Source organism: Hyperoodon ampullatus, assembly GCF_949752795.1.
Source record: "Hyperoodon ampullatus genome assembly, chromosome: 4".
Taxonomy (NCBI): Eukaryota; Metazoa; Chordata; class Mammalia; order Artiodactyla; family Ziphiidae; genus Hyperoodon; species Hyperoodon ampullatus.
Genome location: NC_136917.1, coordinates 148,262,178 through 148,277,738, shown reverse-complemented (window position 1 = coordinate 148,277,738; position 15,561 = coordinate 148,262,178). Strand labels below are relative to the sequence as shown.

The 15,561-nt window shown below is 40.0% G+C and overlaps 1 protein-coding gene across 1 annotated transcript in view; it reads right to left on the bottom strand.

Annotated features, from left to right (window-relative positions):
- The window catches only part of ADAMTS12 (ADAM metallopeptidase with thrombospondin type 1 motif 12), a gene marked incomplete at both ends in the record, with an annotated part of 398,160 nt that overhangs the window by 26,175 nt on the left and 356,424 nt on the right, over positions 1 to 15,561 (bottom strand). Inside the window, 2 exons of the mRNA XM_079701994.1 lie at positions 3,725 to 3,884; positions 15,015 to 15,158. Of these exons, the coding sequence (XP_079558120.1) occupies positions 3,725 to 3,884; positions 15,015 to 15,158 (304 nt within the window). The remainder of the gene's footprint in view (positions 1 to 3,724; positions 3,885 to 15,014; positions 15,159 to 15,561) is intronic.

Below are 15,561 nucleotides of genomic sequence, written 5' to 3'. Positions count from 1 at the left end.
TTTCTCTTTCTGACTTACTTCACTCTGTATGACAGACTCTAGGTCTATCCACCTCATTACAAATAGCTCAGTTTCGTTTCTTTTTATGGCTGAGTAATATTCCATTGTATATATGTGCCACATCTTCTTTATCCATTCATCGGATGATGGACACTTAGGTTGTTTCCATCTCCGGGCTATTGTAAATAGAGCTGCAATAAACATTTTGGTACATGACTCTTTTTGAACTATGGTTTTCTCAGGGTATATGCCCAGTAGTGGGATTGCTGGGTCGTATGGTAGTTCTGTTTTTAGTTTTTTAAGGAACCTCCATGCTGTTCTCCATAGTGGCTGTATCATCTAATTATAATTCTTGATAAACAACTGGGAAGGGTAAGCTGGGATGAAGAGAGTGGCATGGACATATATACACTACCAAATGTAAAAGAGATAGGTAGTGGGAAGCAGCCTCATAGCACAGGGATATCAGCTTTGTGATCACCTAGAGGGGTGGTATAGGGAGGATGGGAGGGAGATGCAAGAGGGAGGAGATACGGGAATATATGTATATGTATAGCTGATTCACTTTGTTATAAAGCAGAAACTAACACACCATTGTAAAGCAATTATATTCCAATAAAGATGTTAAAAAAATCAAAAAAAAAAAAGAAATTTCTTGCAGCTGCTCTTTCCTATTGTTTCTATATGAGTAAGCATGACTCTGCCTTCGAGAGAAACTTGTAATTACCTTTTGTTGCCCTGATAATTTTTGGTGAGTGGAATTCATTTTTATTTACATCCATTGTCAGCTAACCATTAGTCATCATCTCTTCAGTGTGAGATTTCAATGTAAAAAATACCAGATATGCATTTAACCCAATTTTGATGATTGAAAATTGTATTCAAATGTCTTATTTCTGGGCAGTGCAATGTACATTTAATTTTAAAATAACCAATAGAGACTTCCCTGGTGGTCCAGTTGTTAAGACTCCACAATTCCACTGCAGGGGACATGGGTTCAATCCCTGGTTAGGGAACTAAGATCCCACATGCTGTGTGGTACGGCCAAAGACAAAAAACAATAACACTAGGCATGGTCAACCAAGACTGTGCTGCTTCCTCAATTATAAAAAAGCCATCACAGCTTAGAAGGATTCTATACTCTCAGCATTTTAGAAACATGGTACCAAAGAATGTGATGAAATGACATGAAAGGAAATGTCCCAAATTGACCCCTTGGTCTAGAACAGGGTGCTTCTCATGAAAAGATGATCATCACCGCTAATTATTAGAGAAATACAAATCAAAACTACAATGAGGTACCTATAGATTATCACACTAAGTGAAGTAGTTCAGAAAGAGAAAGACAAATAGCATATATCACTTATATGTGGATTCTAAAATATGACACCAATGAACCTATCTATGAAACAGATACAGATTCAAAGACACAGAGAACAGACTTGTGGTTGCCATGGGGGATGGGGGATGGGGAGGGAAGGATTGGGAGTTTGGGATTAGCAGACACAAACTAGTATATATAGAATGGATAAACAACAAGGTCCTACTGCATAGCACAGGGAAATATATTCAATATCCTGGGATAAACCATGATGGTAAAGAATATGAAAAATAATATGTAAATGTATAACTGAATCACTGCTGTACAGCATAAATTAATGCAGCATTGTAAATCAACTATACTTCAATAAAATGTAAAAAAATAGAACAGGGTGCTTCTCAAACTTTAACGTGCATCCAAATCACCTGGGAATCTTGTTTAAATGCAGATTCTGATTCAGTAGGTCTGGGGTGAGGCCTGAGATGCTGCATTTCTAACAAGCTCCCAGGTGATGCCAATGCAGCTAGTCCAGGGACCACACTGAATAGCAAGAGTCTGGAAGGCTAAAACTTAATAATACCTCTGAAAATGAGCCCTAGGTAGCTCTGTTTGGAGGTTCAAATAAGGTCAATGATAGCCAGCCTTAAATGCAAGTTGGTCAGAAAGAAGTTGCATGTGATCATTAGACCTGAAGCATTTTCCCCTCAGTGCACTGTGTTCAGGATTTCCAGCCCACACCTCTCTCCTGACCTCTGCACCTGTGTAAAAACCAATCACAGACCACTCCTACCTAAATGATTTATCTACTCCTCAACAAACATGTCCCAAACAGAATGCATTACCTTTCCCCATTCCCAAAACCACTCCTGGGCTTCGTCTCTCACAGAATGGTAGCCTCATCTACTCAGCTGCCCAAGTCGGAAATCTGGGCTTTGTTCTCCCTCCTCTTTCCATGGCACAAAGTCCTGTCAGGTGTCTCTTTTAAGCAGCTCTTGAATCCACTCACTTCTCTCTATCTGCGCTTCTGCTGCCTTAGTTCATGCCACGTACACCTCCTGCTTGGGGTGCAGCTGTAGTCTCCGAACTGGTTCCTTTCTCTATCTTCCACAGTGCAGGCTGCATGACTTTCTTATCATCACTCCCCTGTTTGGAATACTTCAATGGCTCCCTTCTGTCCTAGGGATAAAGTCCAAACTCATCAGCGTTGCTTCATGAGGCTCTTTATCCTCTAGCTGCAGCTTACCCCTCTAGCCCTGCTGTTCCCTAACTCCCCTTGAACTGTGTACTGCATTTAGACTTATATGCCATGACATCATCTTCTTCCTGCTTACTGCAGACACTGAAAGCCGCTCCTGGAACCTCTCCCCTGACCTCTCTACTCATCCATCACTTCCTCTGGAGGCCTTCCCTCCTCTCCCCAGTGTACATATGATGCCCTTCCCAAGTGCTGTCATAACGCCCTTACCGCCCTGATTAGTATCTCACTGGTTGGTGATTTTGTTCCTTGTTTGACATTATGTTTAACACAAAGTAAGTGCTCAGCAAATATCTGTTAAATAAATACATGATTTGTAAATAAACAATCTCAGGGAAACTATTCTCAGGGTATTAACTCTGACAGCAGTCTCTGTCGAATGTCAGCCCTCAATGCTTGGAAGGAGGTAGGAGCGGATTAATAAACAGCAGGTTTCACTACCTCTCATCCTTAAGAATCTTTGGAAAAAGACTACCACTGGTAGAGAGCCTTAAATACCTGCAAATCCACTTTCCCTGGATAGCTGTTGGCCAGTGGCTGAAAGGTGTGGGTATGTGAACGCTCAGCTCATTGGCCTCAAGAGCAGACAACTCTGAGATATAACTTTCACCCTGGAGCTTCACTGTGGGAGCAGGCTGAAACTAGGAATGTGCCTGAGATGGCAGCCCAGCTGTGCTTCCTCCCTTTTCTGTCTTGTTTCCATCTCCCTTAGCTATCTTCCCTGGGAGCACTTCCTGAATGAATCCCTTGCACACAAGTTTGCACCTCAGGGTCTGTTTCTATGGAACCTGACCTCAGACAGCAGTGCAAGATTGATAGAAAGGTCCATTCAGTACTTGACTGGGTTCCTGAGAAAGGCTAGAGCATTTCTCAGAAATCTTTGAAAAAATGGAAGTGATTCTCATTTGTGTGGGATGAAGTCAGTGTAAACGTGCTTTGAGATAGGAAAATGGATGAGATAATCCCTCAAGGAATTAATGTCGAACTTCACGGAATCAGACAGATGGCTCCCAGGGGAGCTGGCTGGCCTCTTCAGCATTAAGATTCTTAGCTCTGTAAAAGGGGATTAAAACTGCCCACAAATCAAGTCATGCAGGACAACTTATTTATGAAAAGCTCTGTGCCCCTGAGCAAAGTCATTCACCTACCAGCATTCTTCCTGCAGGCCTGCTGGTTGCATTTTTGGAATTCTGGGGGTCTGGGTTCGTGATCACACAGGCATCGGTCCTGGTCCTCAGTTTTATTGTTCTCTGAGGCAACACAATGGACAGTCCTCTTCTGAAAGCCACCTCCACAGGATGCAGTGCACTGGAAGAGAGGGGCACAGGGAGAGAGTCAGAATTCTCCCCCAGGATCACCAGGAGAACTCCAGCATATCTGCTTTAACCCCACAGTTGTCAGATAGGGGCAAGCCTCAATTATCACAAGGTTTTTTGAAGGAGTCATAGAATAAAGGCACTAATAATTTGGAGATGTGAATTTAGGAAGAGTTTATATTATAGATTGTGTGAACTGAATTTGGCTTAATTTACAATTGGGTTCTCCGAAGAATGTGGTCAGAGGTTGAACTGCAAGCAAAATAGAAAAAAAAATTCATATCTGGACTCTGGTGCCACACCAATCGTTTCTCTGAACTGGTTTTGATTTGGGGCTGGGAGTCAGATGTGAGGAGAGGGGATAGAGCTACGAGGAAAGCTGAGAGAGGATCAAAAGGGAAGAGGGAGAGGAAAAGCAAGGTGGAACGGAGAGGGAATTTGGAATGGACCTAGCTGTACCATGTGTGGCCTCAAGCCACCTAACAGACAAGATTCATGTCATGTCATGATGTGGCTGCCTGGAAGCAGAAGGGAGAGTCTCTGGCCTGGGAAACCATCCTGGGGATGTAAGAAAATGTGCCTGAATTTATTATATATACATACACTCTTAAAAAATTTTTTTATTGTGGTTAAAATATATAAAACATAAACTTTACTATTTTAACCATTTTTTCACTATACCGTTCAGTGCCTTAAATACATTCACATTGTTCTGTAATCATTACCACCATCCATCTCTAGGAGTTTTTCATCTCTCCAAACTGAAACTCTGTACCCCCAACCTACCCCATCCCAGTCCCTCGCAACCACCATTCTATTTTTTGTCTATTTGGCTATTGGAGGTACCTCATATAAGTAGAATCATACAATATTTGTCCTTTTGATACTTGCTTCTTTCAATTAGCATAATGTCTCCAGGTTTCCTCCATGTTATAGCATGTGTCAGAATTTCCTCTTTAAGGTGGGATAATATTCCATTGTATGTAGGTACCACATTTTCTTTATCCTTTCAACTGTTGATGGACATTGGGTTGCTTCCACCTTTTGGTTACAGTGACCCACATATACTCTTATGGTTTACATTCCATTTCATGTTTTACTACTTTTTGCCTCATCTGTCTTATATAATCAAAATCTCCCAGAGGGCAGAAACCAGTTCCTCTTTCTTTGTTCTGCACGGTAAGTAGGTGAGTGCTAAACACAGCCTGACCATTCAGTAAATACCCATTGATTGGCCGAAAAAGACTGCTGCATGGTAAATTCTGGAAAAATCTCCAGGCCCTAAATATCCCATTTGCCATTTGAAATATTATTGGTCAACAAGATTACTAGGCTTAAAAAAATACCCACACTGGACACCACTGAAACTCAGAATACTGTTACCAAACCCTGTTTTCCATAAAACTCCAATGTGGGATAAGAGGAGAAACATCAAATTCTTCTGAACATCCACTACTTTATTTTACTCTACTCTTCATAAAGCCTAGAGCAAGGCAATCAGCATGTAACTTTATGTCTGTTTTATAAAGTCAGAGATTACTCTGATTAAACCTAAACGTAATTTTATTCAGTGGATTCACATCAAATTTTCCATGGATATTGACAAAAGAAAAGTAAGAACATAACTACTCAACTGATCCTGAGTAAATAAAAGTGTGCAACAGAGGACAGAGGGAAGAACAAGTGAAATTAATCAAGCCAGAATATGATAAAGGGTACTGGAGGTGCTGGACCAGAATTCAAGAGAGTTGGGCTTTTTCACTCACTACACATTGTCCTGGATCTCATTCAACCTCTCTTTTTCTTCCTCTGTTAAACAAGGTTCTTACAGGCAAGAATATACAATGGAGAAAAGATAGCCTCTTCAATAAATGGTACTGGGAAAACTGGACAGCTACATATAAAAGAATGAAATTAGAATACTCCGTAACACCTTGCACAAAAACTCAAAATAGATTGAAGACTTAGATGTAAGACTGGATACTATAAAACTCTTAGAGGAAAACATAGGCAGAACACACTTTGACATAAGCCCTTGCAATATCTTTTTGTATCTACCTCCTAGAGTAACGAAGATAAAGACAAAAATAAACAAATGGTACCTAATCAAACTTAAAAGCTTTCACACAGCAAAGGAAACCATACACAAAACAAAAGACAACACACAGAATGGGAGAAAATAGTTTGCAAACAATGCAACTGACAAGGGATTAATCTCCAAAATATACAAACAGCTCATGCAGCTCAATATCAAAACCACAAACAACCCCAATCAAAAAATGGGCCAAAGATCTAAATAGACATTTCTTCAACAAAGACATACAGATGGCCCAAAAAACACATGAAAAGATGCTCAACATCACTAATTATTAGAGAAATGCAAATCAAAACCGCAGTGAGGCATCACCTCACACCAGTCAGAATGACCATGATCAAAAAATCTATAAACAATAAATGCTGGAGAGGGTGTGGAGAAAAGGGGACCCTCTTGCACTATTGGTGGGAATGTAAATTGATACAGCCACTATGGAGAACAGTATGGAGGTTTCTTAAAAACTAAAAATAGAACTACCATATGACCCAGCAATCCCACTACTGGGCATATACCCAGAGAAAACCATAATTCAAACAGACACATGAACCCCAGTGTTCACTGCAGCACTATTTACAATAGCCAGGTCATGGAAGCAACCTAAATGTCCATCAACAGACGAATGGATAAAGAAGATGTGGTACATATATACGATGGAATATTACTCAGCCATAAAAAGGAACGAAATTGGGTCCTTTGTAGATACATGGTTGGACTGAGAGACTGTCATACACAGTGAAGTAAGTCAGAAAGAGAAAAACAAATATTAATGCATATATGTGGAATCTAGAAAAATGGTACAAACTGGTTTGCAAGGCAGAAATAGAGACACAGATGTAGAGAACAAACATATCGACACCAAGGGGGGAAAGGGCAGGTGGGGACAACTGGGAGATTGGGATTGACATATATACACTAATATGTATAAAACAGATAACTAATGAGGAACTGCTGTATAGCAAAGGGAACTCCACTTCACTGTACAGTAGAAACTAACACATTGTAAAACAACTATGCCCCAATTTAAAAAGAAAAGGTTAAAAAAAAAGATGTGGTACATATATACAATGGAATATTACTAAGCCATAAAAAAGAACGAAATAATGCCACATGGATGGACCTAGAGATTATCATACTAAGTGAGGTAAGTCAAACAGAGAAAGACAAATATCATGGTATCACATGTAGAATCTAAAAAAGTGATACAAATGAACTTATTTACGAAACAGAAACAGACTCACAGACTTTGAAAACAAACTTATGGTTACCAAAGGGGAAAGGTTGGGGGGAGGGATGTTAGGAGCTTGGGAGTAACATATACACACTTCTATATATAAAATAGATAGTCAACAAGGACCCACAGGGAACTGTACTCAATATTCTGTAATAACCTATATGGGAAAAGAATCTGAAAAAGAATGGATATATGTGTATGTATAACTGAATCACTTTGCTGGACACCTGAAACTAGCACAACACTGTAAATCAATTATACTCCAATATAAAATAAAAATTAAGTTAAAAACAAAACAAACAAACAAAAACGATGGAAGAGCTAATTCCAAACCAAGCACAAAAATAAGCAGATAGGTCACTGCCCGTGCATTTATTAGCTAATTTAAATAACTTGTGATGGAGAAGATGCATGAATCTGTGTTGTATTAAATTAGAGGATTAAGCAGGAAGCATGGTTACTGATTTGGGTTTTGTTAATTATGGTAACGCTGTGAGTTTGGGGTTTTAGAGACAAGGTAACTCTCTTAATGTTCAGTTCCACTTCTTTGTATCCAATAAAAATAAGGGATCTTTGTGCAGAACTGAGCACCCAAAATAGGGATGGGGCTTAGTTGGGGCTTAGCTCTAAGCTAAGATTGCTGAGCAACTGAATTGATCACACCCTACACTGAACTCTGCACTATCCTCTTTCAGTCCTGGATGCTTCTCTTCAGCTTAAACTGGTCTGTTTGGAAAAGTTGATGCCCAGGGCTCAGCAGGTGATCAGCAAAGAATCTCTGTAAGAAGCTATAAAATAGACACATGAAGACTGGACTCAGTGCTATCACTCAACCAACATAGATCAAATGAAGAAACCATTTGATGATTTAAAACTGGTACAAACTAATGCAAGCATCTCAATTGAATAATTTTCTTTTTAAAAAAAATAAATTTATTTATTTAGTTAGTTAGTTTTGGCTGCATTGGGTCTTTGCTGCACGCAGGCTTTCTCTAGTTGTGGTGGGCAGGGGTTACTCTTTGCTGAGGTGCACTGGCTTCTCATTGCAGTGACTTCTCTTGTTGTACAGCATGGGCTCTAGGCACGCGGGCTTCAGTAGTTGTGGCGCATGGGCTCAGTAGCTGTGGCTCGTGGGCTGTAGCGTGCAGGCTCAGTAGTTGTGGTGCACAGGCTTAGTTGCTCCGTGGCATGTGGGCTTTTCCCAGACCAGGGCTCAAACCCACGCCCCCTGCATTGGCAGGCAGATTCTTAACCACTGTGCCACCAGGGAAGTCCTTTAATAATTTTCTTGCACTTACTATTAATATATGTCAGGCACTGTAAGTACATAGACAATATTCTTGAGCTCAATTCTTGGAACAACTATGTAAAATAAGATTTGTTTTCGGGTGTTGTAGAATCAGATATTCCTCTCCTCTGACTTTTTTCATAGCATTTAATGAAGAACATGGGGGCACATGTCCTTCAGTTTTGGAAAATTTTTCTTGTATTAATTCTTTTTTTTTATTGGAGTATAATTGTTTTACAATGATGTGTTAGTTTCTGCTTTATAACAAAGTGAATCAGTTATACATATACATGTGTTCCCATATCTCTTCCCTCTTGCATCTCCCTTCCTCCCACCCTCCCTATCCCACCCCTCCAGGCGGTTACAAAGCACCGAGCTGATCTCCCTCTGCTATGCGGCTGCTTCCCACTAGCTATCTACCTTACGTTTGGTAGTGTATATATGTCCATGCCTCTCTCTCGCTTTGTCACAGCTTACCCTTCCGCCTCCCCATATCCTCAAGTCCATTCTCTAGTAGGTCTGTGTCTTTATTCCTGTCTTACCCCTAGGTTCTTCATGACATTTTTTTTCTTAAATTCCATATATATGTGTTAGCATACGGTATTTGTCTTTCTTTCTGACTTACTTCACTCTGTATGACAGACTCTAGGTCCGTCCACCTCATTACAAATAGCTCAATTTCGTTTATTTTTATGGCTGAGTAATATTCCATTGTATATATGTGCCACATCTTCTTTATCCATTCATCCGATGATGGACACTTAGGTTGTTTCCATCTTCGGGCTATTGTAAATAGAGTTGCAATGAACATTTTGGTACATGACTCTTTTTGAATTATGGTTTTCTTTGATAATTTCCTCACTTCTATTCCATCTCCATCCTCCCTTTTTTATTATTTTTTTTAATTTTAGTTTATTTTTTTATACAGGAGGTTCTTATTAGTCATCAGTTTTATACACATCAGTGTATACATGTCAATCCCATCCATCCTCCCTTTCTGAAATCTTATTATTTTGATGCTGTGCCTGCTGACCTGATCCTCTAATTTCCTTACGTTTTATCTCAGTTTGTCTTGGTCCTGATTTTCTTGAGAGATTTCTTCACATTATTTTCACAATCTTATGTTTGAATTTTCACTTTTGCTATTCTAAAAATTTCTAAATTCTCCTTATATTCTCATTATATGCTTTTTATATACCTTTAATAAGAAGCTAGCTCATGGATATAGTCTCTTATTTCTCTAAAGAGACTAATTATATATATTTTATGAGGAGTTCTTTCATTTCTTTCATGGTCTCTATTCCTTGGAGTTCCTTTTGTTCTGTTCATTTTGTTATTTTGTTCTTGGTGTGATAGGTTTTCTCAAATGTCCAGAAATCCTACGCTATCTATGTATATTTAAGATGAGGCACCAATGAGCTGACTGGATGTTCCATGTGTGGCAGTTGTTGAGACATGGCTTCATATAAGGTGAGAAGGAAGAGGTCTCTTATGTAGTTTTTTTCCTCTTGAGGCTAAGCTGGTCCCCTGCCTTTGTGGAGCTCTGTTGGGGAGGGGGATATCACACTATTTACTGTGTGTATTTTCATCACTTAATCACTGGTGAGACAATTAATCCTTTTGCCCTGATCAACTATGCCTGATTCCAAGGTATCAGAGAGAAGACCTCCAGGCTATGGTTGGGATGTAGGAAAATTTCTAAAGATCCAACTGCTTCTCTTACAAACTTTCAACCAACTCCCATTTTCCCTTACCCTCACCTCTGCCTTCAGATGTACCTGGAAATCTCTGCTATAGATAGTTTTTAGCTTTCTCTGACATGCTACGAAGTCAATTGTAAGTTTGGGTATATACCTTTTTTTTTTTTAGAAAATAAAAACTTTATTTTTTCAGGTTTATAAGATAGTTCCCATTACAGATAACATTATGGTCAAGGACTCTACAGCCACAAAAGCCCGCAGTCACATAAATATATCCAATCAATGCCTTTTCCTGCTAAATGAGGCATCTGATGTCCAGAGGGTCATGTTTTGTGTAGAAGTCGTCCTTAATGGGATGGCTCCTATCAGTGCATTAGGAACTAGCCAAGTAACCTTGCTTGCTAGAGCTGTCTGACTCAGAGGAGAGGAACGGACAGATGGCCTGCTGATCAGAGGTGGGACAGAACTAGACTTTCTCTCGTGGTTTAAGATATTTCAAAATCTCAGAATTCAGATTTGGCTTCTACAGCATATTTGGAGGAGTTCCAACTTTGGGATGAAAAAGGAAACCAATTTAGTGGTTAGAAATAGAAGACTGCTTAAGAGGGGTCCTAACTGCCCCCTTCCTGCAGGAGTGAGGAGAGGAAGACCCCAAGCTCACCGGCCCTTGGCTTAGACCATCCCTCTCCCAGGAAGAGGGAGAGCATGGCTCCGCCCCTCGACTCCTCTCCCCCATGGTTCAGTGGCACTGACACTCATTCAAGGTAGTGAACATCTAGAAGTTCCATATGCTGCAGCTGGAGTTTGCCAATCAGATTCTGCTTGGAGCTTTAATGTGAACAAGTTTGTGTAAACTGCAAACAAGCCGTGGCACAAGTCTCCTGGGACACTAGCTTTGCTCCCCCAACTTGCAGAGCAGAAGACAGGAATACCCCAAACCCAATAAAAGCCCAAATAGGCATGTAAATCTGGAGCAGACATTCATTCTGCTGGACACCACCAGCTGTCCCAGGGTGATGCTAAGGCACAGTCAGTTTTACATTCGAAAGTAAAGCCACCTCTTAAACCCAGGACACAGCTGGCTATCTACTTCTATCTTCCAAAAGTGTACTGACCCTATCACTTTGCTGTTGTCTCCTGTCCTCTTCTCTGTCTTCGTGGGTTTGTGCCACTTTTAGCTGTTTTTTTTTTTTTCTTCTTCTTCTGGCTGTTTAATGGAGTTTGGGGAACAGAGGCAAATGTATATATTCGATCCATCCATATGTCTTACTTGAACTCTGGTAACTTCTCCTTTTCTCTTAATAATAGGTAATGAGGTGAAGGACAATCCTAAAGGCTGGCTTGGTAGGTGGAGCCACCTCCATTGTCCCCTATTTTTTGATATGCACAACTGATGAATTAGTAGTACATGGCTCTTCCAAGGAAACTTTAACTCATCTCCACCTCCAAGAGACTGCTACTTCTACCTCCCTCTAAGGAAATTCTGTACTTCTGCTGTTGGAAACTTTTACATCTCAGAAATACAGGTCTACCTCATTCTTAAAAGGGCAGTACTATAATAAATTAATAAATTATCCAGTTCCTCCATCAATGGACATTTAGATTATTTTCAGGAATTGCTATTATAGCAAGGTGGCAATGAACATTCTTTATAGTCATCTAGGATTACATCTGGTGGTATATCTGTGGGTTAAATTATTAAAGGTAGAATTACTGGGTCAGATAGTCTATGGATTTTAAATTTCTCACTGATTTTAATACTTTCTATTCTAACTTCATACAGATGATTATAACCAAAGAAATGCACTGGAAATCTGGCTAAAGAACAACTACACAAAACTTCACAAGTTACAACCTCAGTGTTACCTAACACTGACATTACCTAAATGTCAAAATGAGGAGCAGCCTGTATTCTTACAGGAAAATGGGAATGTTTTTGACAATTTCCTCTTCTCATTGTGTACCCTGAGAGCTTATGTTTCACACATCATTATTACTGTCATATTTACTGGGATATCATCATCATTCTTGCCAGAAAGAAAACTGCATTATCCAAATTTCCTTTGCAATGAATGATAAGGTACTAGAGCCTCGGGGAGTTGACAGTGACACTTAAAAATGTTTATCTGTAGTTTTTAATCTATACGATTTTTCTCCCCTGAATGGGCCCAAATTTATAGCATTCTCATGACAGTTCAAAGTATATCAAATTTTCTTTTCTGATGGTCACATTTGATTGATTAGTGATGCTTATAATTGTTACACAGGGCTCCAGGGTATTTATGAAAAGCCTAATCCTGAAACACATCTTTATCTGTTGAGGACAATTTTTTCAGGTTGTGAAATCAAAGATGGATGAGGAAAATTGGTTTTAGAAATAACTGAACCTCCAATAAATAGGAAATAAAGTATATTTCCAAGGGAGATATTGTAAGATGCCTAAATATAAATTAAATTTTCTTCATATGAAAAATAATACAACTGTATGACATTGTTTTCTGTTGTTCACATGACCCATGGGGGTAGGGTGAAAACTGGTCCTGGACCTGGCAGACAGCTTAGTAGAATGTATAACCAGAAGCTTGCCCAGACACCAGAATCTCCTTTGGCAATTCATCATGAATCAGCATTAGATGCCAATTAATATAGGGCATTCATAGAAAATACTATGGGTTCTGTCTAAGGGAATGATTGATGTCATTCTTCATTGTCTACTAGGCATTTTTTAAGCTATAAAAATAGTAAAATATGTAATTTTTACTTGTTGCAGGCTAACTGATTAATGTACAATGTTCCTTTAGCAATAACGAGTCATCTTGTTCTTCCTGGATTTGGGAAGAGACCAATACAACCTTGAGTTGGATGCACCAGCAGGAGCCTTTTTTAAGAGTACATGTCACAGGACTTTCCTGGTGGTGCAGTGGTTAAGAATCTGCCTGCTAATGCAGGGGACAGGGGTTCAAGCCCTGGTCTGGGAAGATCTCACATGCCGTGGAGCAACTAAGCCCATGCGCCACAACTACTGAGCCTCTGTTCTAGAGCCCATGAACCACAACTGCTGAGCCTACGTCCCACAACTACTGAAGCTGTGCACCTAGAGCCTGTGCTCCACAACAAGAGAAGCCACCGCAGTGAGAAGCCCGCGCACCACAATGAAGAGTAGCCCCTGCTAGCCGCAACTAGAGAAAGCCCACGTGCAGCAACGAAGACCCAACACAGCCAAAAATAAATTAAAAAAAAAAGTACCTGCCATCATTCAAATTGATCATGGCTATGCAGGTAAAACTACACAACTCTAACAATGGCAATTGCTAAGAACATAGCAAACTAAAAATATCTTGGGACATTATGTTTGGTAAAATACTGCATTAGCGTCTGTTATAATTATAACCATCAAAATATACTTACACAAGAACAAGTTACTTTAAAAAATATTAATAGTTGAGAGGTTAGTGTATCAGATCCTCTTGGCTCATCTGTCTCCCAGATGTTGGCCTTTGATGGGCCCCAGCTGAGGTGGCAACCAGCTTCATGGAAGCTCATTGGCCTGCACCTCATGCATGCCCTTGCTGTGTGCCTTTTACCCTGACAATGGATTTTCCTGTTGCCAATGAGATGTGAGACACAGTGGGACCTGCCCACACATAAATAACCCAGGACAATGGGGGATGCTACCCATCTAAGGGGAGACTTTTTACACAATCCTGGGAGATAGGAGCCGGTAGATAATCTCCTCTCTTCCTGCCTCTGGACAAACTGCTCCAAGAGACAGTAGTTCAACCAGCTTTTAAAAGACCTTCTTTCGGGCTTCCCTGGTGGTGCAGTGGTTGGGAGTCCGCCTGCCAATGCAGGGGACATGGGTTTGTGCCCTGGTCCGGGAGGATCCCGCGTGCCGTGGAGCGGCTGGGCCCGTGGGCCATGTCTGTTGAGCCTGCACGTCCGGAACCTGTGCTTCACAGCAGGAGATGCCAAAAAAGATCTTCTTTCCAGAGCAGACAATCAGTTGCTCTTGACACCAAGCAGTGGTCAGTTAGGAAAAATGGTCAGCCTGGTAATGCACCACCTCATACTTGATTCTCCTCCTTCCCTGCCTCCTTCCTCTTTTCTATCACTCCTGATTCCCTGACATTGTATTTCCTTATAAAGTATTAGATTTTGCCTCAGCTTTATTTTCTAGAGAACCTAGAATACAATAAGTCAGAGTAATGGAAGAATCTGTGTGTGGAAGAATTTTTTTTATTTTCAGTGTCACTGATAGTCTTATTTCTACAATAAACTTTGTAAGAATCATAAATTTTTCTCTCATTTACAATTTAACTATTTCATTTGTCCTTCCATCAAACATTCTGGCCATCTAGCAAACTGATAATCTGCAGGTTGACAAGAGACCTGAAATTCACTAAATCATGCTAAGCCTCAAGCTTCAGGGTGCATGCAACTCCTATTTGCTCTGCAAAAAGCCAGAGGATCCAAGATGTTAGGACCCCAAATCACTTTTCCTTAGGCTTTGTACCTTTGGGCTAGTTTTCGGTATTTGATCTTTTCTCTTTTGAAAGTATTTGATCTTTTTATCTTCTGAACTCAGGACAGTTAACACTGACCACCATGTCAGCCATGGGTCAAGTTTTAGCAGACTTAGAGGTATTAGAGAAAAGAAAAGTAAAATACAGAACTGAAATATATAGAAACACACTTTAAATCAGTGTATACATTTAACATTTACAGGGATTATATATGACTTTTAAAATCAAAAGGAAACAAATGCTATTTTTAAAAAATAAATGAAAGAGATTATAACTGACTCTTACCAGGTCCCAGTTCCCAGTGGCCCAGTGACAGCAAGGGTGCCCATTGCAGGGTTCAATGGATGTGGGCCTTATCGTCCAGTCACACAGGCCTCCTGGACAAGTCACTCCTCTCTTCTGAATTCCGCCTCCACATGACCTGGAACACTGGTCCACAACAGGGACAAAGTCAGGTAAAAATCACATGGTGTCATTTTCAGAGATAAAGGGTAGGGACGTGTCTTTTTTCACTGTGTCTTCAGTGCCTGACACAGCTCCTGGCAGATGTGAATATTCAGTAGATGCTGAATAAATGTTTACTTTATTTAGAAAAAATACTTGACAGTTCATCTCTAGTTCCACACCCTGTATGTCAACCCATTCCCCCCTAATTATTTAGTAAGAGTGTTCCTTTTTCAGTCTGGAAATAAAAAAATGAATGTTTCAGGTAAGTCTGGAACAAGCATTATTTTTTCTATGTCATATTATTAAGTTACAAAGGTATACATGTATATAGTATAAAATATAACCTATCTTTAGAGCAGAAATTCCTATGATTACTGAACAAATA